Below are 25666 nucleotides of genomic sequence, written 5' to 3' on the forward strand. Positions count from 1 at the left end.
ACTTATGCATCCTGTTACTACTTTTGTACTACTTAGCAAGCAGTAGTATTCATTGATATTTATTAATTCTAACATAGATTAATAAACTAAAGCTAGTAGATGCAACTATAACAGGTCACGGCTGGGAAACACAATTACCTTTACATTCATATTATTATGAATATATGACAACATCATAGCCACATCTTTGCCAAAACCTAGGTACTCCATGAGAGTTGTGTTCATTGATATGAGTGGATTTAGGTCAATGATTTATAAATGAATGTAGACGGAATCCGATAGATGGAGCTATTTACTTCACATACCACTACCATCCATACCACCACTATGTTGTACTCGTTATTTCTTGAGGAACAACTATCGTCTCCAGCGAGAAATGAGCCTCATTCTCAGTAGTTTTACTGATGAACCAATGGACTTTTTCACAGTAGTTAGTTCAACCTACCTACTTACTTCTAGTTAAAAAGAATCAAAACAGTATCTTAGCAACTGAAGTATTCCAAATTTCCAATTTATACCTGACAATAAACATATTGATTATACAAAACATTGTTGAAACAAGGAATTCTTACAATACGACTTATCTGATTGATATTTCACGTTTGAAATACTAAGTAGGTACTATCAATATTTTTGTAAGTTACGCTTAATTAAAATAACATCATGGATTTCACTGTGGGAACTATGGAAAAACTAGTGGAGCTTCTAAGACCGCCAGAAGAAGAGGTCTTGCAAGGCGATAACTTACCTTCTAAAGGTAAGAGCCAAACTTTCAAGGTACACTTGACTTAAGGTAAAAAACAGAATTAAGCAATTGGACCCAATCTCAATTGTCCATAGGTACAGATCATTACTTATTGCACCTTTGTTTTTTACTGAAGTGGTTGAAACGGCAACCTCACTAGTATGCACCTATACCTTATTTTGTGATTATAGCAATTCAGCGAGTACCTACCTAGGTAACTAATTTGTTCAAAACTTTGCTAATTTATTCATATTCCTCCTATGTAGGTATGATGTTATATTTATTTATATACTGTACCTACTGTAGGTAGTTATGCGTCCCAGTCCCATGCATCATACGATATTAGTAAACTGAAACGCATCACGCCACTCGCCATAGCAACGCAAGCAGATCCATTTCTCCATAACTAATAAAACTAATAAACATTCGATTCTTGCTACTGGTCATGAGACTCCATGAGGTGAGGTCTCACCGATACACACATGTAAAGCTCATAATCAAATATAAGTGCATGTCTTTTAGACCTAAGGGTTCTGTTCCGCATCTCACGCTCGACTGTACACTCGTTAAGTATTAAGATATTTTAAATAAAGTATTTTTTACTAGCTGACCCGTGCGGCTCCGCTCGCGTGAATTTCGTACTGTTGCTTATTCGTTTGAGCACGCGAATTGCGAAGCACTCGATACACCTACACATAAAAATGTTAACAACTCTTTTGTCATCTAATGGTTATTTACGAAAGGGACCCGAAGGGCACACAATGTGACACAGGCTCAGGCAGACCTGATTTCCTGTGGTTACCTACTTTTCTGCTCTCGTCTGTATCCGTAGCAGTTTACAGTGTAAAATATAATACCTTATTATAGACTGACCATTGCTTACCCGTCTGGATTCAGAATATTATTATAGGTCCTATCTGCGCCGGAGCTCTTCAGACGCATAATAATGTATACTTACGATGATACGTCCGAAACCGCGTAACCCGTAATAATTTTTTATACTTATATCATCCGTTGTTTATTTTTTAAAACTTACCACATAGTCTGTTTCATAGCCATCCAATTTATTTCCTTAATGCAACCAATTAATTTGGTTATGTGATTCGAACAACAACGCCATCTGTCAGTTGCGGCGAACAACGACAACAAACGAAATTTCTCGATTTGCCATCTAGGATATCCCGATCGCACCGGACCCACGTAAACCAACATTTTTGTGTAATATATCATACAACATTTATGTTTAAAAATCTTATAAATGCATAGCATGTTTCAAAGGTATTTTTTTACAATAAAGCCATCAAAATAAATTAATTAGAAAAAACATGCTTTGTTGCGGTTTATAACGCCATCTATTGGTTGGTGCGAACAACAGGTATCGATACGGCAGGCGCCGACTATGCGAATGTTGTGAAATGGATTGTAACGCCATCTATGGTCTCTATAGGGAAACGCAGGTTCAAACGATTTCTACGTATTTTTTTCAATTTTCTAAAAATCTTTGAAATTTTATGCTATAAAAACTATCCTAGAAATTGCTCCACTACTTATTCTATGCATATACCAAATTTCAGTGCATTTTATCCGGTAGTTTTTACGTGATAGCGACACATACAGACGGAGGACAGACAGACAGACAGACAGACAGACAGACAGAAAAGAAAATTATAAATTGCAGATTCGGTATCAGTATCCGTTACTAAATCCCCCATTGGTTTTTTTTTAAATATATTCAATGTACAGAATTGACCTCTCTACAGATTTATTATAAGTATAGATTAAGAAACGCGGGTGTTAATATTTGACTAGGTACCTATCTACAGTAAGCAAATGTTTTTTTAATCGTATTTATTGATGTGGCCTTTAGGTAAAAAAGTATATTCAGTGGTCTCTCTACCGGTATATTCCCGGTGTCCACCCCTTGCTTGTCCACCCCGGGTGGACAGAGACACAAATCTTTTAAAATGTTCTCGGTGTCCACCCCTGGGGGACAGTGAGAATTAATTTTAAATTATTCCCGCTGGCCACCCCGGGTGGACAAAGACGAGAGTTTCATATAACTACTCTTGATGTTCACCGCCGGTGGACAAAGCCACTGCTTAAATAAACATTCTCAATGTCCACGCTTGCTGGAATTGGGTGTAAATAATTATAACAAAATTAATTAAGTATATGGCATACCTACAGTTTAATCATATTATCAACATCTCTAGGGTAAATAGAAGTAAGTAGGTACACTATCTATTGTGTGTTTTCCCATATAATGTTGATTGACCCTAAGTTGCGGCACTTATTAAACCAAGGTATAAGTTACTAGCTGACCCGTGCGGCTCCGCTCGCGTGAATGATTTTTTTTTACTAATACAAAGCTTAATTGTTTCTTTACAACAAAATATGCTTTTTTTCACGAAAAATATTCTCAAAATTATTTATATCTCTTAATATAACGAAGTCGCGCTAAGGCATATCCGCCATTAAAACAGTTGCCATGACAACGGAATTTTGTTAATACAATGTCATTATAATATTGATTATTCGCGACTTCGATCGCCACTTGAGTTTTCCCGGGAAATGCGTCATTTTCCCGGGGTAAAAAGTAGCCTATGTCCTTTCTCGGGTATCAAAGTATCTCCATACCAAATTTCATGCAAATTGGTTCAGTAGTTTAGGCGTGATTGAGTAGCAGACAGACAGACAGACAGACAGACAGACAGAGTTACTTTCTTGTGAAGTATGGATAACAATAAACGTAAAAAAATATATTTTAAGTGATCATTTTATTCACGACTTGCGAATGGGACTTGTCAATGGGGACTTCAATATTGATTTATTTCTAGAAAGGATGAGGATGTAAAGATTTTTCTGTGACTTTCATTAATACCTATTGTGATAATTATTTGTGTAGATTGCAAAAGTAAAAGATGTTGATAATATGATTAGGTAAACTATATACCTACTTAATTAATTTAGTCTTAATTATTTACACCCTATTCCAGCAAGCGTGGACATTAAGAATGTTTATTTAAGCAGTGGCTTTGTCCGCCGGCGGTGAACATCGAGAGTAGTTATATGAAACTCTCGTCTATGTCCACCCGGGGTGGCCAGCGGGAATAATTTAAAATTAATTCTCACTGTCCCCCAGGGGTGGACACCGAGAACATTTTAAAAGATTTGTGTCTCTGTCCACCCGGGGTGGACAAGCAGGGGGTGGACACCGGGAATATACCTCTCTACCGTTGTGACTACTATTTAGGTCTTCCTAACTCTGCTTGGTTTCATGTGTGTGATGCCTCAAATATAAATGTTAATTTTTACAGGCTTTTCTATATCCTCAACGAGATCTGACGCTCCACCTGTAGAGAAAGATAAACCAAGAACTATTGAGGAATACGAGGAACAAGAAGCCAAAGAACTTGAGAATTTGGGGCGAGTTGGTACTGGTTTAGGAGAACGAAAAACTCCCGAATACACCATGAACTATCAACAGTCAGTTTCAGCAGAAGATGTGTATCTTCAGGTTTGTTTTGGAACTACTATTTACGTCAAAATTTGGAAGTGCCTGAGTCCTTATTTTGGTATAAATAGTCTGTAATTCAAAATCATATAAATCGTAAATTAAGTTAGAGAGAACACACGAGACTAAAAACACACGAAGAACTTAGTTAAGTGCCAAAAATAAAAAATAAAGGTACCTAATAGTCTAAATATCTGAGTAAGAATGTGAGTTTAGGTGGGTATATACCTACCTATTCCTTTTTTCTTAGGTAATGGTATCATCGCAATAAAAGGTAGGTGACTACTGTACCTACCAGTTTTTGGTGGGTTAAAACTGCATAGGTAGTTGCATACGAACCCGGTCATCGTCTTAACGAGTTACTCAATATTAGTTATCAATATACGAATATTCACAACAATTAAGTATTAATAATGCACCCTCAACACCATCATCATTTCATGACACATTCATACCTTAGATAATAATGCTAATTGGTAAGTAGCACTTTTGCTTTTTATTATTGCAGATTGGACCAAAAACGCCAGGCTCTGCCAGCTGTGAAAATCTTATTGTAAGAATTAAGATGCCAGGTGACAAGAAAGAAAACGTAGATTTAACAGTAACTACGTCCAACGTAACCATATCTTCTTCGCAATACTTCTTGAAGCTGTCCCTTCCGCACGACATCGACCCTGATCGTTCTAACGCCAACTGGGATACTGACAAAGAGGAATTACTGCTAACTCTTAAATTAGATAGAGAGTTTGATTTTGTCAACTTTTAAACTTATTTTAAAAAAGGGTTGGAGGTCGCTAATGACCTTGATGAAACCTGAAAAAAATAAAACAGAAGGGTTTTTGAGTCAAGAAAAGTCAATATATAGCTACTTTATATGTGTACCGACGGCCGACCCACCAATAGGTACCTACACCTATTTATATACCTAAGTAACTAAATCTTATATGCATAATATTCAGTTAGATAGATGTTTGAAATGTTAAGATTCATTACAAATAGACTTCAACAGTGGATCTTCCGAACTCCTTGACCTTAGCAAACGATAAAAAATGTATCGTAGCAATCACACCGGATTATTATGTCATAATTAGGTAATTGAATAGATTTAATTATATACTTATTATACCTAATTGTGTTATTGTATTTTATATATAGCTTAAGCGCTGAAGTAGGCAGGTATTACCTCAAAACCTGTATATGGGGAATTTTTATTATTTTCAACCAGTCAAATTTCCTCCTACTTACCTGGTTATAAATACAATTTATGTTCTTTCACTGTATTGACTATCATGATAATTTATTTGATTACTTTATGTACTTTCTTCTACTTAATAAAATATTTCTTCATACTTATCAAAATGTGTATTCTTATATCCTATTTTTTCCCTCTAAATGTGTTGCTACGGGTAAAACTCGGGATTGGTTTGACCAATAATTCTCCTAATCCTATTTTTGTCATATTTCGTTACAACACGGGAATTGTTTTATGGAGAGAATAGACAAAACCAATCGCGAAGAAAAAAAAAACATTTAAACGAGAGTTAGCAACCTCTTAATGGCACATCCTGCCTCAGAATCAAGAAAGAGTATGCTAGTAGATATTAGTATCAATGTATAAACAAAGAGGAGTAATAATTGATGTTTCAACAACATCAAGACTGGGACGGCCATTGCACTAACAGTTGCGGCACTTGAACCTAAAATTATGGAAAGTAGAACTGTCTGTTCGTAGTATGTATAAAATTGCGATACTCTGACACCTTATGCTGCATAATAGCGGTTTACCAACAAATGCGTCTATTGATAATACTCCTTTATAAATACTTAGGCACTAGGCATCGATGTAGTTTTATAAACCAAAGGGATACTAGTTACTAACTTGGGATAAACTTTTCTGGTTATGGTATTTAATTTACATTCATCATAATGCTAAAATAGTTTTATTCATATTCAGTGACGGTTAAGATTAATAAATAATTTTGTCATAAATAGTATAGTATTCATGTCTTGCTCATCACACAATTTTTGGTCTACGTGGAAATCGAACCTAAGCGTTTGAGGCGATATAACCAACAATACCCATTGCGCCAAACATGCAGTTAATAAGATTACAAATAAAAAGCAATGAAACAGAAAGAGGAATATTGAAACTACAAGTGAGTATAATACCTTAATTTAATAGGCTCTACCTTGACCAACGGCCAATTATCTCATACAAACATAATAAAAATAACACTACATTATTAGTAACACTTTGCTCCTCGATCTAACAATACATTGTAGTTCTTGATAATAAAAGTAAATAACTACCTACTTATAAGGTGCACATAAATAAAGGGTGATAATTAAAAGGTCATTCAAATACACGATTACCTCTGAATTCTTAGCGGTCATAGTTCCGCATTTCCGCAATGAATTTTTTGTTCGGACATTGTCGGGAGCCATCTTAAAATGCCTTTTGTTAATTAATGAGTACTCGTGTTATTAATATTTAAACTTAAATATCCCTCGTGGAAAAGCGGAAAACTATAAACTATAGAGAAATAGAGATGTAAAAATATTTGCCTTCATACAACTCTTCAAAAAATAACAGGCAGTTTTCAAACATATTAAATATTATAATATTGTATTTTTAAAGAGTGTTTTATCACCTGACTGTTCAAGGACAATGAGGAGAAATATTTTTACATGAATATAATTGGGACTCGTTATAACACTTCAAAAATAGTCACGTGGAAGTATGTATTCATGAAACTAGCGTGTTATTTCTTTTATTGCCGTAATGCACCATGACATTGCCTTTGACAAATTACCTATTTGTGTAGTAATCACATCGAAAATACAATAAACTTTAGCATTGCGTTTTAGTATGGACAGCAGTATTTATTTAAAAGCAAATCCCCAAACAAGATCCTATTCAAGTATTTAATTCAAATTTTAATAACTCATGCATATGTGTAAAAGAATTGTTTATATTCGTTTATTAAAAGAAAACCAATAACAACTGTGAATAAGTAATCATAAGATATGATTTTGATCAAGTTAAGTAGTGTTTTTATTTTGATTTAGTTTTTTATGATTATTACTGTGTAAAGCCATTTTTCAGGCTTCCTAACTTCCAATGAATAACTAAGCTCTACAAAGAACCATTTGTGTGTATTTCTGTCTGTACGATGGAGCTAGGTTTGAAATTTGCTTTAAAACTTTTAAAAGACTAAAACAATATACTGTGAATTGATGAATCTATACTGATTTTCATAACAAATCATTTCAGCTTTTTCATAACATGGACTATTAAATTGGTAAAGAGCATTGTAAATATTTGGACACATACAAGTGTCGATACAACGCCAGTAATTTATAATATTTGGTAGCCGTTAAACGTGCTCATGAAGCGGTCAGCACGCTCTATCGTTTATTTCAATTGAAGCGTTCGCGACGCGCGGCTGTGATTGCCATACTTTTATTAAATTATCTAAATTCTCAAGAGATCGAAATCATTGAAATATGCTCATTGCACTGTGAGAATACTCGCTGGAAACAGTCCTTTGTGAACAACCAACGTGTGATGTGCCTAAAGATTCTCGTTCCTATTAAATATTGAAAAACCTAAGTAGGTACCGTCTGAATTTAACTATATTAAAGTAAGTATGTATCAATTTATTACTATTATCTAAAAATATTTTACTCATATGCCTATATTTGTATACTAGTTAGTTTTACAATGACAAATTAGCATTCGTTGGCATTGTTGTTATCATTTGTAATATGTTTTCTAATGAAAAATTACCTAACGCATATTAACTTCGATTTGTTACACTCGCAAATGTATAAGAAATTCATTATGCATTTTATGCAGAAGTACCTAACGATATTAAATCAATTATTTCTTAACGTTTATAAATAACAAAATAACTACATATTTTTCATATATAAACAAAATTATTATGTATTACGATGGTAATGTGTCACAAAACAATTTTATCCAATGGCTGCAAAATTCACTAGTTGCTGCGTCAGGTACTGAAAATCGCGCTATAAATCTAAATTAATTTGACAATGGATAGAACGATTCATTAGTGCGAGCATTCTAATGTATCAAATATCTTGATTGATCATCACTTCGTACAATTTAAAGTCGATTTATGCTGATCATTTTAATGTGGCTCGTTCTACTTGTTTTAATTTAAGGCTATCAGTTTAAAAGAATTTAGTTTTTATTGATATTAATAAATAACACTTTAGTTCCAGTCTGCACCAATGAGTGGTATTGTTTCACATCAAAGTATTGACCATGACTTATTTCTATATTATAGAATGTTCATACGAGGAGCGCTGTGGTTACAAATTTTATTTGTGCTAAATATTTCTACACCTTTGGACACTGTTAAAACCTGGTCTGAAAAACGTAAGTATATTTTTTCTTTCTAGTATCATCCCGTTACCTTCTATGGGGGGTTATCAAAGAAACAATTGTCTTTTTTATATTGAAATACATCTCGACAATCTCAAGTTAAAATCCTAAAATGTTTGGTGAAAGATGTAGAGCAATAAGACCTTATTAAATTTATTAATAATCTAATGTGTATGTAATCGTTTTCAGAGCTTTACCCTCCGCATTTAATACCCGATAATGCATTGGATCCGCGCCGAGCTATCGTACGAAGAAAACTAGTCCTTTATCATAATTTCTTTCGTTCTAAAGTTCGACCGACTGCGTCGAACATGCTGCTCATGGTAAGTTGTTATTTAAATTAAAATATTCGTTAACTACAATCAAACAACATAGAAACATTCCTTGTCAATTATACTAATGTTTGTATATTGTTAAGTATGTTTTTAAATAAAACAACTACTCCTATCGTTGCACCAATCTCAAATTAAATGTTGATTTACCTGTTCATAATAACTTGCTATTACAGTATTTTTTATTGCTTGTACCAAGTTCATAAAAACGACAAATGTTAAACTTAACGTGCACCTAATTGAAAATGCCGATTAAGATTTTTTTCTCGGTCCATTATCATTTTCTCCAAGTTTATAGTTTTAGTTTAATTGGTATAGAAGTTATAAAAATAATTGCTGTGATTTAGCAGGTGTGCGCGACTACGCTCGCGAGTTTGTGCCCGATGGTGGTTTCATATTTTCCAACCGTCTTTTGTGTTTACAAAATAGCCTGGATTATTAAGATTAGTTTTTCGAATTAGTCGGATAACGAATAAGATATTTCACTCACATTTGTTCTGATGACTAAAAACGTTATTATTGGTACCCATTTCCAGTCATGGCACGAGGGTGCAGCCCGCCAGGCGCAGGCGTATGCAGAACAATGCCGCTTCCTTAAACACAACGACATTCGAGAAAACACTGTACCAAATCTGGGCTCATGTGGACAAAACTTGTTCGTCGCTGCACAGAAGACTCCCTGGTAATTAATACTGTTCGTTTTCCTTTGGTGAACCTCGACTAAATTGCTCCAGTCCTCTTGTCCCATTGTCCCTCATAACAAGGCTAATGACCAGTACCAAGAATGTTACAAAATAATACGTCTCTCAATTCGTGAAGATTGTTATCGTTGAGATAACAATTCAAAGTTATGTAAAGTAAACTTTAATTAAAGTATACAATGATCAAAATAAGATTTGGTCATCAGCCCAAAACAAAAATAATCTGAGTCTGTGAGAAGTACGTTTTGAATTATAAATACAATCGACTCACGTTTGCTGCATTTGCTTGTTTTAGTATAAAAAATCAAATTTAAGAAATCTGATAAGACGGTTAAACACCTCATATTAATTGGTTTCTGTTTATTTGCCTAAACGGCTATTTTTGTCGTAATTTACGCTGATACACTCGCTGTCAAAATGATTGGATTTATTACCAACTCATAAATAACTCAATTTCACACATCATTCCAATTTGATCGTACATACTGCTCTCAGATGTATGGATTCGGTTCAATTAATGTGTTTGACGCCTCGTAGCGTTTCAAGGTAAAGAATAAGAAACACACTCTCAGGCTGAAGACGATAATAATAACCTTGTTTCTCTATTTTTTCTTTCAAAACGAGTTGATTTCCTAGTCCCGATGTTCACAGCCTACTCACGATTGTCTTTTTATACTTGGTTTCTATAATAGTCAATTCGTGAATAGGTAATTATGGATAATGGTTACGGTAGATAAATGGCTGCCCTTTGACTGGCGCAAATAAACTTAATCATTTGTCTTGGCTTAGTACAAAATAATTGAAATAAAGGAAATTATTATGACTTCGAATGAACGTGTAAGACCTCAACTCCGCAAACGTAATTACAAGTTATTCGCGTGTTTTATACGGAGATTTCAATGCAAATAGACTTAATATGTTGCGTCTGGACTATTCGTAGACAACGTGTTTGAAATTAATAAGTAGCATTGTGTGATAAAATTTTATGTGCATTCTTGTAAAGCTATAAAATTATATGTATTTCGTAATTTTATTTCTCTACACGTTCGAACAAGCTTCATCTTCAAGAAGTAGTTGTTACAGAAATGCTAAATTTGCTGGTTTTAAATTGACACGTCATTTGTTTCCAAACTGAAGAGCATCCCATTAATCAAGACCATTGCAGCCAATTTATGATACAACACCCGAGCCTACTGAATCATATGATTCATTTTCTTAGGTCATCAATTCATCTGACGACCTAGTAAAGTTTGCCCTTTCTTAACTTTCGGATCACCTTGGTGGCGTTTCAGTAGTGTATGCGATTGAATTGAGTGATTGAGAACTCGGGTTGAGCAAAACAGTATTTTTTTATTTATGCTATTATTTATTGCATTTACAGTAGTAGGTATCTACATTAAGCACATACTAACACGCAGATTGCCTAATTACTACAAAATCTAAGTACTTATCACACTTACTTATTTCCTCCTTACATTGCTGGGTGGTTGATGACTAGAGGCGGTCATGAACAAAATTTTCGATAATAAAAAGTATGGGTCGCTGTACCCTAATACGCTATTTTAAAAAATAATAGTTTGTCCTAAGTTTTCCGAGAAAACTCAATATGACTTAAGTTTTTAATATTTATTTCAGGTTCTTCGCTTTAAAAACTTGGTTTCTTGAGTACCGGAACTTTACTTACGGCTACCCCGATTATAACCTGAAGAAAATTGGCCATTACACGCAGATGGTATGGGCGACCAGTCACAAACTCGGCTGCGGAGTCGCTTACTGTAAGGGGGGACCTTGGGGACAGTTCTATAACTATGTGTGCCATTATTGCCCTGGGTAAGTTAAGTTAAAGGTTGAAGATTCTATTTTATCGTAAGATTTACCTACGGTTGTAAGTACATTTAGTATTTTTATTTAAAACTATCATAAATAAAATAATCAAAAATTATGCTAAGTTTCAGTTTTCAGTTAGTCTGTTAGGAATTAAACATTACTGAAATGATAACTACCATACCACGTTACTGGTATAGAATGTTATACATACACATTAAACAATAAAATATAAACAGGATTTGTACAAACAGTATCAGCCGAACCAAAAAGAGTTAGATAGAGTTGCATTTTTCATCTTTGGTAATACTGATATGGGAAATCCCAAAAGACTCTGTGTCACTGACTCTACTTAGTTTAAGACTTACGTAAATTAACATTATTATAAGTCGTCAAGAGTTTAGCACGTAGCTATGGCATCAGTTTTCTACCGCTCCACTGTCAACAATGGATAACCGAGTAGAGAAACATTTCGATTTTTATTAACTTTTTTTTGAAGAACTACTTTAATGAAGAAATTCCAAATATCTAACGCTCGCTAGCCAGTAGTACTGACTGTAGAAAGTCGTGCTACTAGAAATAGCCAATCAAAATATGTTTATCTATCTGCATAACCATTTACAATGTGTACCGTTTTATTTAAGTAAATATTGTATCATCTGTTTCAGAGGAAATATAGCAAGGATAACTCAGTATCCTTACAAAATGGGCAGGCCATGTGATGATTGTAATGGCCACTGCATATCAGGGAACCTTTGCACCAATCCTTGTGTCAAGAAAGACTTCTACTCAAACTGCGGACAGCTAAAGTCCATATCACCTAGCGTGTGTAACCAAGGCATTTGCAACGCGACCTGTTTCTGCCCATCGCGAATTCACAAAAATTACCCCTGGGATTAAAAAAGTCGACCAACAAAAGGTTGTTTAATTATAATTATATATTTGTAAACCTAAAGATAATAAGTATTTGTATATAAATATTTTAATATTTACCTTTGTTTTTTTATTAAAGACATTTTTAAGTACACAACCAAGCTTATCAATAGTTCTCAGATTTATACAACGGGAATTGTAAATTAGTATCGACGGTTAATGGCTATAAGTTGTGGTTACTTACCAGGTTTAGTTAGTTTTAGTATTTTGACTTCACTGTAGAAATTCGTTGATTAAATCGCAAAGATCGTATCATGTAGAGCTCACGTTTTTATTATCTTGGCCAAATTCACGGTGCCAATTTATCGTTTTGTTTAAATCGATTTCTATTAAAGACCGTGAACCAAATGTGCTATCATAATAATATGTAGAATAATTTTACCAACCTAAAAAAAACTACACAGGATATAGTAATAAATTTCAATGAAGGGTTGACATTTAATAATTACTTATTTCTATTATAGTAGAGTATTCCCATTGATTCCCGTTTTCCGCTAGAGCAGTATTTTGGGTGAGGGTTCCATAGCTCTCTTGAGCGGCAGGTGAGTCAACAGGTGGGGTGGTTGTTGGCGCGGAACCATTCACGATGCCACTACGTCCCTTCGTATTGCCGTGTTTTTGTCAAAACTAAATAACAGTATAGTCCTTGAATTAAATTTTTATGACATGTTACGCTTATGTAAGTATTTTATAAGTGGCAACCATATGTATATATATACTTATTCAGGGTCATGAACATGCTACTATGAAAGAAATTAATGTGACATCGAAATTATACACAACAAGAACCATGACTTGGATATAATTAAAATAAGAGGACTTGGTTTTGTTTTGATGGATGATGACTAGAACTTATATGGAGTCTCTTAGATACCATTTAATGTAAACATGAGTAGAAGTGAAGATGAGCACATATCATGAATTTTATTGGCATCGATTTGTATTCAGCCGTGTTCCCGACTGACCGAGCAACATGTTTCCCACCCCCACCACGAGTCCGACCCAATTGTAATGCAGCGGCGGGCGCGGAGTCCGGCGCGCGGGCATTGCGCCGCCGACGTCCGCACCTCGCGACCACCTGCCGCCCGACGGCTCGCCATGGTCTGCGACGACGGCCTGCACGCCTCGTCGCCTCACGTGCCGCGCAAGTCGCTCCGCCGCCTCGCCTCCACTCGCGGCTTCAAGCCTAGAGCGAACAACGAATACGGCTGGATCCGGGTCTTCGAGGGTCTCGAACCCTTCGCTGTCGATGCGCCAAGCAAACTCGTCAAGGTCGCGTTGAACACCACTGTGGAAGAAGTAAACAAAAACCTTGGCTTCAATGACGAGTTGTCGCTTTGGCTCCAAATTGGTGGGAATAACTCAAGAAGACTTGAACTGGATGAGTTTCCGCTGCGAATTCAGGAGCAATATTTGGCAACATGTGGATGGAAGTCGGAATCTCGAAGGTTACGGATGGCAGTAGACCCTGAGCTGCGACACTCTTTAAGATGGTGCGCGGGACCGGCGCCACTCTCTGGAGGAGTCCTCCACTCTGGAACTGTACACGTGCTGAAGGGACATGTCTTTCCACAATGGAAGCCTCGGCCAGCCTATGTGATAGGTTCAAGACTACATTCCTATGGTATGTTTATATGTTTAAAAAGACGGAATATGCATAATGGTTACATGGCGGTTAGATATTCTGTTACTAGCGCTATCAATGGACTGTTTCAGGAACTTCTTGGGAATTGGTCGAACTAAGTGGCGGCAGTATTGAGTTGTGTCAACCGAAAGCTCAAAGACTGGTCCTATGCGTAAAGCCGCGTTGTCAAGGCAACTCTGTTGCTGGAGATAACAGTATGAGTCACCTCTTTCTCGGATTCGGCACTATTTGGGAGAGAAATATGTGGTTCTGCTGGTTGAAGAAGGTAAGACACACATAGCTAACTTTCATAAGCTTTGTAGAGTAAATAACTATGTGTGGCTAACACGTGTAAAAACTAATCAGTTTAAAATACGTTTAAGAATGTTGAGTCAAATTGGTTTACAACGGTCGGTGAGCATTAGTTTAAGCATTGTAATTGGAGCAAAACTTACGTAGTTTTATGTTTAGTTCCGTCGCTCGCTCTACGGCGTGCAGATATGAGCTCTTAGCAGATGATCGAGGATTTTGATTCCGGTACACTTCTCAAACTAACGAACCGTCAACTCAATAGCGGAAAATTACTAGAAATTTCAAAGCTTATCAAACCCTTGACATTTCAATGTGCAATTTAATTTGTCTTTCAATCTTTTAGGGTTGTGTGTTACATCTCTATTTGAAATAATAATATAATGTGGGTTCAATATTACCCATTTACTAGATTTGGTTTTACTAATGATTACGAATGAGTGATTTAAAAAAATTATATTCATACGGGTTTAAAGAAATTGCAGTTAAACATTACAAGGCACTTTTAATGGAATCTGATTAATTTAAAAGATAGTGTTTGTACATGTAAGAGAGTTTGTTAGATATTTTGATGGATATGTGTGAAAAGTGTGTTAATTAAAAGTGATGTTCACATCGCCCTGAAAGAAATGTCACGGTTGAGATGTTGAGAGTGCGCATGCGCCCGCGCCGGTGATAGCGGCCTGCGCGCACCATGATGCGCCACAACCAACAAGTCACTCGAAGTGCTCGCACTTACTATTATTTGTTTACGAGAATTCGCTTTCGTTACTTCTGCAACGCTACATTTTTTAACAATATCAGTTTCCCAAACAACCAAATCAAATCGAACCGAACATATTCCTATCACATACCAATAATGGCAAATATGTGAGTTTTAAGAAATCGGTGTTAATCAAGGACAAAACGCCATTTATGCAAGCAACATAGACGTGAACGGAATAATGAACTGTGCAGGAGTTATTCTGTAGTCTTTGGGAATAACAATGCTCTGAGGAGTTCGTCGGCCCCACCGTGGTTACACACCGAGACAGGCGAACACTGTCTTACTGCTGTTACTTTTAAAATGTCATTTGATATAACGACAACAATACGTTTGCTACGACTCTTCCGACGTTTATAATATTTGTGTAGTGAGTGAGTGCTAGATAATTGTGATGGTAGAAAGAAAAACAATGAAGTGTGAAGACGACGAGGTCGATAGTTTGGATGTGTTCGCACAAACTCATAACGACGATGTATTCCTGGACAGCTTGGAGCCTAACACACTCAAGGAAAAATGTGAACTTTCGGTTTGTTTGACATCTATTGTGTTATTATTAGATATAGACTACCTATCTTATATGTGGTGGTATCTACAGCCACTCACGGAGATACACCATGCACTCTTACAGCTGTCGCGGAGTGTTGATTATCACCGAGAAAGGTTGCAAAACTGCCCAAGTTCCTACTTACCTGTTATAGATACAGGTAAGCAGGTACTTGGGCAGTATATATAAGTATATATAGCATATATAAGTAATTGAGTTTGTCAGTATATACGTCTATAAGTACCCCTTCGTAGTATATTAACAACCATCTACAAAGTTTCATCGGGGATTTTGTGTATTAGGGCTTAAGTTTTCTTTTTAATCCTGACTGATAGGGCATTTCCGATAACACAACAATTGAAACCATAGATTAATCTCATCGAAATTGTACAATATTATTTGTTGCTAGGGAACACAAAGTACGCAGCCGCCGAATGTCGTGGACCTAAGCGGTGGAGGACGAGCATCCCTGGGAGCGGCACTGGCGCAGCATGCATCCGGCGCATTCACAGTACGAGTGTTACGTCTGCGAAGCAATGCCCTCACCACGCTGCCACCGCAAGCCTGGACCCTGCAGTCCCTCACACACTTGGATATTAGTGATAACAGAATTCAGGAGCTTCCACCAGAAATATGTCAGCTATCACAGTAAGTACAGTTTTTGTTTCCAGCCATTGAAGATGTACCTGGTAGATAAAGTGCGGTATAAAGTATATCGATTGCTTATAAGAGTGATATCTAAGCTGTTTAATGTAAGAAGGCGTTTCGATTAACTTAAACACGTTCTGTGTAGCGACCAACAGGAAAAAGCTTTCCCTATAGAATTGCAACTACATCTGATAGTAGCTTTACTTAAGTTATTAATATTGCTATAAACCATATAAGGTGGACGGTTAGTGTTCGATGATAATATTAGAAACGTATCGTGTATAGTAAACTTCGGATAGAAAGCCTAGATCCTAAAGATTCTTTCGAAAGTAAATCTCGCGGCAGTTGTCGTCAATAACAATGGGATCAGTTGTCTAAACGAAATCATTTTGATATCGTTCGACTGTATCATGATATAGTGCGCTCGTATGGGCTCACAAACATTACCAGTTCCATTCAGTAAGCCACGATCAGCCAAGCGTGGCTTTCTCGCCACCTCTCAGTTGAATCTTAGCCTTCAGTCTGTTGTTTCGATGTTTGTACTTGTACTTTGTTTCAAAAAGGAACAACATTCGCTCTTTATTCATTTCTTTACAATGCTGGTTGTAAAGTTACTTTTGCTTTTAGAATATCGCGACTAAATAAAATTGCATTGGCGAAAATTATTAACTTTATAATGTTTCTTGAACTAAATATACGTACACACGTGCTTTACCTTTGTGTTAATTAGGATTTGTCTTTTGTCCAGGTTACGTTTTGTCTACTCTAGATTAGACGTAGAATAGTATAGTTGAGTCCAATAAAAATAATTCGAGAAAGTTCCGTATAAAACATAAGAATTAGTTACCAATAGTATCTAAACTATAGATTTTATCTCACTGGGCTATTAAGTACTTTATTGTACACAACTTGCTTAAGTTAACAGTCAACATAATACAAGTATGTTAGTGTAAGACACGGATGGCGTTTCCGTTGTGTGCTAATTTTTTTAAGTGAGTGCTTGCGTACGAGACTCATCGAGGGAGGGGGGAGAAGTGGGGGGTAAAGCTATCTACATCTGCGCGCCGGACCGTGCACGTTACGTTCACTTTGCTTCGCCGCCCGCGCAACCCCTGTTAGCTAATCTATATACCATACTCATTTTAGCAATCAATATTTTATATTATTTGGCTTCAAAATGAAAACATTACAATATTCGTCATTATTTGACTAAGAATGTTAAAGTATCTTTAGCACAATTCTATAAAAATACATCTCATCTTCGACCTATTGTCAATAAGCTTTGTAGATAGGTTTTCGTTTTTCAATAAGAAAAGTCATTTATATATTAAGTAGGTAGGTACCACAATTTTGAAACACGTACAAATATTTATTTCTCTTCTTAATCATTTAGTGTCACGTGACGAATTTTAGTACTTTATATCTTTTCTTAAACCTACCTAGTGATATTCAAGGAAAGATAATTTCTCGGGAAGCCTTTGAACAGAAAATACTTCGTGTAGATGTGTAATGTATCAGTGCATTTGCTTTACAAATTGGAAAGGTACGGCACTCGTAGCCTTCGTGGGATAGTTCTAGAAGCTCTCCACCTCAATCAATGTTTCTACGCACTTACGTTATAGGTACATCCTTTCTTAATCTACCCATCGTTAGGTACCTATATCATAAGATGTAATAATTGCGTTATAACCCAGGTAACGGGTTGTGAAGGTCCGATAGTAGTAAAGTCGCTCCATGGAAAATATTGGTATTCAGCTGCATCCGGGGAGACTGGAAGCCGGCTCCAACATCTTAGGTCGGGGAATAAGTCTTTTCGCGTTATAGTATGTATGAACTTGTAATAAAATCTCTTTGACTTCAAGAATCACAAATGAGTACACGGTTCATTAGGTTTCTTTCAGTGAGCTCGTGAAGTATACAAATATCGAGCTTTTTTGTGTAGAGAAAAGATTTTATTACAAGTTCATACATACTATAATGCGAAAAGACTTTTTCCCCGATCTAATAGTTGGAAGAAAGGCTAGGCTGATGATGTACAATTATAAATATTATCGAAACATCTAATATTCGAGGTAAGGTTAAGAAACAAGTGGTTAATAACAATTATTTGATCGTATCGTACAATGTTTGTGAGTCATTTGAAGAATTTATTCGTCCTTTACCGTTTCCGTACATTCTACTGTAATAAACATTCCGTTTATTTACGTTTTGTATTCGCAATTAAAGTCATTTGTAGGACGATAATGGCGTTTTAAAATACGTGTATTGTTGCCATGATAATTTATGTTACATTGTACTGGCACCTATATTATTTTAATCCTACTGGTTATTTTATTCTTGGTGCTTTTAAAGTTCGAATTCATGATTGTTTGATATGTTAATTCGGTCATCACATGAAACTGCTTGCTGAAAAAAATTGAAAATCTTTTGCAAACACGTGATTATTAAAACTGTTTTAGTATCATGCGATTAATTGATAAGTGGATATTCTTGGCGTAAAGTATAATTAATAGAGTACACTAGAAAGTTCCGTTAATAGCATGCTACAGGCTAAAGCAAAATTATTTCCTGGAAAATAATAGTAGGTACGTATTCACTTTACTGGCCATTGTCGATGACGAAACTTAAACAAAGCGTGATGAACGATGAAAGGAAAAACGTATGTAGTAACATGATGAATGTTTCGTACTTAAGGTATAGATTCATTGATAGAGATAGAACACAACAATGCTTGCATGTAACATAGATGGTGGAGCCATTGCGTCTTGTTGCTACAGCGCGTGGTCAGTGGGGCGGCGCGGCCGCACTCGCCGCGGTCAGTCTTCCACACACTTACACTTACAGCAGAAGCATTATTTGTTTTTATTACTTACATTATTAAAAAAATCAAAATACTAGTTATTTTAGAGCACACAAAATTAGATTCCCATTTAAAGACTTTGATTTTATAATGCATAAATGGTGCTACAGTGAATGTGAAATTTTAATGTGGTCGTCTACATTTTTCTACAGTTACGATACATCTTTATAATATAACACTAAAACCGGTGAGTCTTTACTCAAAGTTATAGTTTAAAGCACAAATATTAACCCAGTTAAACACAATTATAGTAATGCAGACCGTGCGCGTCAAAACGTAAACATTGTGGTGACGAAAAAGTAATAACAAGTTATTTTCTTAAACACCGTTAGTAGAAGCTACCGTAACAAAGTCCTTATAATGTCGGCCAACAGCTATGAACTTGTATGAAAACACATCATAATTGTTTACCCGACAATTAACACTTGTTCTCGCTCTCGTTGCTCCATATGTCGTCACTCGTCACCGTATCGCCGTCTGATGACAATCGCACCATGGTAATCGCTTAATAAGAAATGTCTGAGAAGCTAAGAACCATGTAACTTATTCGTGCCGTAATGCTTCAGGTTACAGCTACTTTATTTGACTTTCTTTGCTGAAAAAAAAATACAAGACGTTGGTTGACGGTTTGACAAATGACATTTAAATTAGTTGCCTACTAAGTGCTAAGCAAAGAGCTTTGGATGCTTGGCTTGCTGTCGAGTATCAAATTACCTAGAATTTCATAGGAGAACCATCCAATTTAGAACTTAGAAGATATGGTCTCATTTGATTCTGATGAATATGATTATTGAAACCAGAATATCTATAGATAATAAGTTAGGTAACTCTATTAGTTTTAACAGGTGATATTATAATTGTTTAATTTTGGAAAATTAATTATCCGACCGTTTTTTAGCATAATTTTACGTGACTACCGTAGGCACTTTATTACTAATCTCTATAAGGAAGTTCCTATTTAAATAGTAATTAAAGTCACACCTAACAATGACTTTCCAAACATAGTGCTACTTATGAGTAAGTAACTCGAAAAATATTAACAAGAATTAATTGTAAAAAAAAGCTTTTAATTGCATTGGTCACGGTTTTTGACGTTATGGGCCACACATAAGTATGCGAGCCGTCTCGACTAAACAGCTGCGAAATAGTGAAAATCTATTGTTGTATAAACTTATGCAATTCATTTGATATTGTAATGAGCTTTAAAATTATAAATGAAACCTTTGGCTTACGAACTGGAAAGTAAAAAATGATGCGCTGCTTATGTATTTATATAAATATAAATAGTATTATTTAAAAATCGAAATTTTTAGGTCAAACACGGTTTGAAATAAACGCGCAATTTTACTACTACTAAGAAAATACTACGGTGTTTTCAATTTTATCCTCACAAACAATGTACTTTACGTACCTTTTTTGTATCTCTATTATTACAATGCAAAATAACAAGAATCATTTTGTACAATTGTTCATCATTATAATCTTGCCGTTGATGCAATATTGCAAGACATAAACAGTATAAAGTACGATAGGTAGCAGGTACTAACCCGGCTATGCCATCCGTGAAGTTTTGATACAATCTTCAGTTACGTGGTTGAAAGACAAAAACAAATTGTCTAGCTGGCTCCGTATCTAAGATGAATCTGCATAATGAATAACGAGTATGTAGTTTCATTGAACTCTTCGTATATGTGACATTGTATGCAGATAATTATATTGTAGTTGCAAAAGATTTTAGCACAAGATATAACTTACATGCATATTTAAAATCACGCTATTTCTGTAGGCAGAGCCTAAAGAACGCCATTAGTATGATCCTTAGAATATTGTCATAGAGTCAGCTTGTCATAGAGTATCGCCGATAACGAATAACTGTACTACACATATGACTTTCTTGCAAAATATCGCCGATCTGTGTATGTCCCAAGATACTAAAATATAAATAAAATAAATAGTTCGTTTACTGTTAATCTACCGACCGTCCTCGCAATTAGCTCTACATTAATTAATCAGGACCTTCGCTTAACATGTCCCGTTGAAGAATTGTCTGAAGCTGTTTTGTGTAATTAATGTTTCATAATTTGTTGTAATTTCCAGATTGGAAGAGCTTCAAGTGAGCGACAACGAGCTAAGAACTCTAGACTGTGTGCTACGACTGCCACGTCTCAGAACTTTGGTGGCCTCGCGGAATCTTATCACAAGTTTCGGAGTAAGTGAACTCGTGTGCAATTACACATTTTTTTATACTTCATTAAAGTATATAAATAAAGTATTGTTTTATAAAAAAAATATTAGAAAGAATCACGAAATAACAAGCATCTAGGAATCAGTTTTAATAAATTACGAGGATTATACCTACAGGTCAGGTAGATAATGAGTTTTGGAATATATCCCTGGGTACAACAGTAGTGGAAATTGTATTGACATTTTCGTTTCGAATGTTCCAGAAAAACAACTCAGCACCAATGACACCGGACGAAGAAAACAAGTCGGAGTATCGCGCTCCTCTCACCACCGTAGATTTACGACACAACAAGCTGAAAGGGAGCATCATACTTGGAAACTATGAAGTAAGTTTGCCATCATAAACACTTTGTGTAAACAATAAACCCTTCTTGCCTAAAAACAGTTTTCAATATGAAAGTAACTCTGTCTGTATGTTATGCTTTGAACCTATTTTAGAGGTAATTAAATTTTATAGAGAGCTTACCTTAATAAAAGAACATAGGCTTTACCTACTTTTAATCGCGAAAAAAAGGGGTAAAAAGAGTTGCTGTGAATGTTTGCATGGAATTTCTGTCTTAAGTCACTAAACCATCCGAACGAAGTCGCGAGCAAAATCTAGTAGCATAATAGTTTTCAAATAAGATTTACAAAAGTCTTCTAATCAGATTTACAAGATGATTTTTTTAAATTATCAGATCAATGCTTATCTCACTACTAACCCCTGGTTTCTGAGTACATTTAACGGTAGTTTATCTATTCAATAGCGTTTTTTTGTATAAGTTTAAACGCTATTGAATAGATAAACTACCTCTACATGTACCTCAGAAACCGAGGATAAGTGTCGTAAACATTGGTTATACATAAAATGAATCAGGAATATTTCAAACGTGTGCTCTTTTTTTAATCTGTAAAATTTCGTATAAGTAAGTGAGGTTTTAATAACTGACCTTATTCTTAAAATACTGTTGTTATCGAGTTGGTAAAACAAAAATAAACGTTAGTGCGGGATGTCCGGTCGGTATAAGGCCATGACCGTGCTCCAGTAGATTATATCTAAATAATTGCTTATAACAATTTAAGTTGGACTGCTGAATATTTAGAAATTGCCGTTATAATTATACTGAAAAATTTATATATTTGAATAAAACTAATTAACAAATGAAGAAGCAAATTTTGCTTATTCAAGATGATAGTAGTCGCAGTTGTAACTACGCATTTTTGAGATAATTCATGTATTGTTGGGCTCTTTACTTATTTAAAATGGTGAATACGAACACAAGAAAACTTTTTGAATGAACACTTTGCAGGAATATTTCAAACCGCCGGAAAACGGTTCCACTTGGCATACTTGACTCTTGGACGTTTAAAATTTTAACTACTTACTCACATATTAATTGGACCCTCTATCTAGCACATGTATTCTGTAAATAATTTTCATTGCAAACTTTAAAGTAGTAGTCCTTATGTCCATAATATTATGGTTCCAGCACCTGGTGTCCCTGGACGTGTCACACAACAGCGTGGAGGTGCTGGTGGTGTCAGCACTGCGCGGTCTGCGCGAGCTGTACGCGGCGCACAACACATTGCAACACCTCGCGCTTCACGGAGCTATGCTGAGGACTCTCAGAGCCCCGCACAACCGTAAGTTTTCATCACACTTTATGGTGTCAGGTGTATTGAATACCCTTCATTCATTACTTAATATGATATAGCGTAAAAGTAGTGACAACTCCTACAAAATGTTGTTCCTATTTAGTGTTGTGTTTTCTGCTAAGCACTTTCGTTTTCCTTTTCAGAACTGGAAACCCTAACGACAACAGTACCACCAATAAACTTAGTAGAGATAGATGTGTCTCACAACAAATTGACTTCGCTGCCACAATGGCTCAGCGGATGTTCTGACCTCACTACACTTCACGCCAGTAACAACCAACTAACGTCGCTCCCGGAACATTTATTCTGCAGTGAACTTTCCAGTCTCAGCAGCCTACATCTTGCCCATAATAAGATCTCCAGCATACCATCGATGCCTAGACTACGATCACCGTTAAGAGAATTACTACTTCACGACAACTGTATACAATCTTTACCAGAAAACTTTTTCTCAGTATGTGACAGACTTTGCGTTTTAAATCTAACAAACAATCGACTGAGCCGTTTACCACACGCGAGAGGCCCATCTTCACATTGTTTAGAACGCCTATACTTATCAGCTAACTGTTTAACAGATGAAGTAGCAGATGTCATCATAGCATTTAGAGGGTTAAAGATCTTACACATTGCATACAACTGCCTTACCGTATTACCAGAAGCTTGCATTAACTTCTGGCCTGACATTGAGGAACTCGTTCTGTCTGGGAACTGCCTTTCGAGATTACCTGAAACCTTACCCCAACTAAACAATATCAGAGTTGTAAGAGCGCATTCGAACCGATTGCGCTCAGTTCCCATGTTTGCGTGCAGTGCATCTGTAAAAATATTAGATTTCGCGCATAATGAATTAGACAGTATTGATTTACGACTTCTCGCACCTAAACAATTAAAATTCTTAGATATATCATGCAACAAAAAACTGCAAGTTGATCCATCGCAATTCAGCGCCTATAGGTGTCAACGTCCTCTAAGTCTGGTCGATGTAACTGGTCGACATTCCTTACCGTGGACACAAAAAAGCGGCTATCACGAAGAATTAAACGGGACTACACCTTGGACTACAGGTTTTTCTGAATGCCCCAATAAATCTTTGCAACTTTGTTGTGCACAAATTCGTCTTCCCTCATTTTGTAACAAGGAAGGTTTATTTGCCATCATAGATGGAGAAACTGATATGGAGGTGCCAAAAGTTTTACAAACATGTATACCCGGTTTGTTGCTTGAAGAAAAATCTATAAAAGAGACTGTTACCGAATATATGAAATATGTCGTTTTATCCGCTCATAGAGAATTAAAAGAAAAGGGTCAGAAAAAAGGAGCTTGTTTAATCATGTGTCATTTGTCTCCAATAACTGCATCAGAAAACGGATTTGGTCACGCCACTAGAAAATACAGTCTGAGACTCGCTAACGTTGGAGATACAAAAGCTGTTTTAAGCAGACGAAATGGACCATTAAGTTTAGGTATCGAAAATAACAAACGCCTCGGGTATTCTTCTCGATATCCGAATACTGTACCAGATCCTGACGTCATACAGACTGTTATTAAAGAAGACGATGAATTTTTAATACTAGGAAATGGAAAATTCTGGAACGCTGTCAGTATGGAAACTGCAGTATCAGAAGTTAGAGCTGAGCGTAATCCCGTTTTAGCGGCCAAGAGGTTACAAGATTTGGCTCAAAGCTACGGCGCTGAAGACTGCATATCCGTGTTGATAATCCGTTTCGACGCGACGCGGTCAGATGTCGATTTACTTATGCGGGAGTTACGGCAAACGATTAATAGTAATAAGTCGGTATGTAGGTCTGATTGCTGCTGTTCGAGATTAGAGCCGTGCTGTCATTCAGTGACGCCTTCAAAACCGAGTAGCGATCGTTCGTCGCCGAGTGGACAGAGTGATCGTCCACCCAGTGAAGCAGTAAGTCATCAGCATTACGCAAGTGTACGGTCACAAGCCAAGGCGTCTGAACGGCGAAGCTGTAGAGGTGGTGTGGCGAGAGCGATACGAGTGCGAGTCGAAGAAGATAAGGAAGATGACACTAGAAACGAAGACAGCGGTAACCCAGAAGAACAATTCAAATGTTGGGAATACATGCTTGAACAGAACACACAAATGTTGTTCGACAAGGAATTAGATAACTTATCGAAGGGAATCCAATCTAATGTCAGCACCCTAAGAAATTTAAAAGGTTTGTCAGGTAGCAGCCCTCAGCTACATTTGGCTGGGAAGCAGTCCAAAGGCGTACCATTCTTGTCCAAACATTTCGGCAGTGCAAGATCGTTCGGTACAGCGTTAAAGCCAGATTTCCGTTTTGGATCCGGTAGATTACCCAACGGTGGTCCAAACGCTGCTTACTTTGGTTCATTACAGAGGCTCATGCCCTATCACTTAGAGTATGACTTTGCTGTGATACAGGAGAAATCGACTCAAGACTCTTTAGATCTGGAAGGTCGCATGCAACAGTACTGGGGCGTGGCCACCACGGAGTTATAAAATCGGGAAGAGATGATAGCATAGTACTAATAGTTATATGTTGTAAATAAAACTTTATTGTAATTACATGTACAATTAT

General features: G+C 36.2%; 3 protein-coding genes across 6 annotated transcripts; all 3 read left to right on the forward strand.

Annotated features, from left to right (window-relative positions):
• The first annotated feature begins 495 nt into the window (after positions 1-495).
• On the forward strand, positions 496-5547 carry Dnaaf6 (Dynein axonemal assembly factor 6). The gene is made up of 3 exons (XM_076135512.1): positions 496-757; positions 4063-4262; positions 4768-5547. The coding sequence occupies exons 1-3, from the start codon at positions 664-666 to the stop codon at positions 5023-5025; spliced, it is 552 nt and encodes a 183-aa protein (XP_075991627.1). The 5' UTR covers positions 496-663; the 3' UTR covers positions 5026-5547.
• Positions 5548-7142: 1595 nt separating this feature from the next.
• On the forward strand, positions 7143-12522 carry LOC142987459 (cysteine-rich venom protein tigrin-like). 3 transcript variants are annotated; one of them, XM_076136244.1, is made up of 7 exons: positions 7145-7300; positions 7534-7903; positions 8576-8667; positions 8863-8996; positions 9542-9687; positions 11342-11536; positions 12199-12522. In XM_076136244.1, exons 3-7 carry the CDS (start codon positions 8577-8579, stop codon positions 12428-12430), a joined length of 798 nt encoding a protein of 265 aa, XP_075992359.1. In that variant the 5' UTR covers positions 7145-7300; positions 7534-7903; position 8576; the 3' UTR covers positions 12431-12522. The 3 variants fall into 3 exon arrangements, with proteins under 3 accessions (XP_075992358.1, XP_075992359.1, XP_075992357.1); XM_076136243.1 differs by having other exon boundaries at positions 7143-7903; XM_076136242.1 differs by lacking the exons at positions 7145-7300; positions 7534-7903 and adding an exon at positions 8130-8279.
• A 978-nt stretch (positions 12523-13500) lies between these two features.
• Phlpp (PH domain leucine-rich repeat protein phosphatase) lies at positions 13501-25653 on the forward strand. 2 transcript variants are annotated; one of them, XM_076136245.1, is made up of 7 exons: positions 13501-14087; positions 14180-14373; positions 16116-16354; positions 21312-21423; positions 21662-21784; positions 22928-23081; positions 23237-25653. In XM_076136245.1, the coding sequence occupies exons 1-7, from the start codon at positions 13562-13564 to the stop codon at positions 25585-25587; spliced, it is 3699 nt and encodes a 1232-aa protein (XP_075992360.1). In that variant the 5' UTR covers positions 13501-13561; the 3' UTR covers positions 25588-25653. The 2 variants fall into 2 exon arrangements, with proteins under 2 accessions (XP_075992360.1, XP_075992361.1); XM_076136246.1 differs by lacking the exons at positions 13501-14087; positions 14180-14373 and adding an exon at positions 15096-15688.
• The last annotated feature ends 13 nt before the right edge of the window (positions 25654-25666 follow it).

The sequence above is a fragment of the Anticarsia gemmatalis genome, chromosome 3, assembly GCF_050436995.1.
Source record: "Anticarsia gemmatalis isolate Benzon Research Colony breed Stoneville strain chromosome 3, ilAntGemm2 primary, whole genome shotgun sequence".
NCBI lineage: Eukaryota > Metazoa > Arthropoda > Insecta > Lepidoptera > Erebidae > Anticarsia > Anticarsia gemmatalis.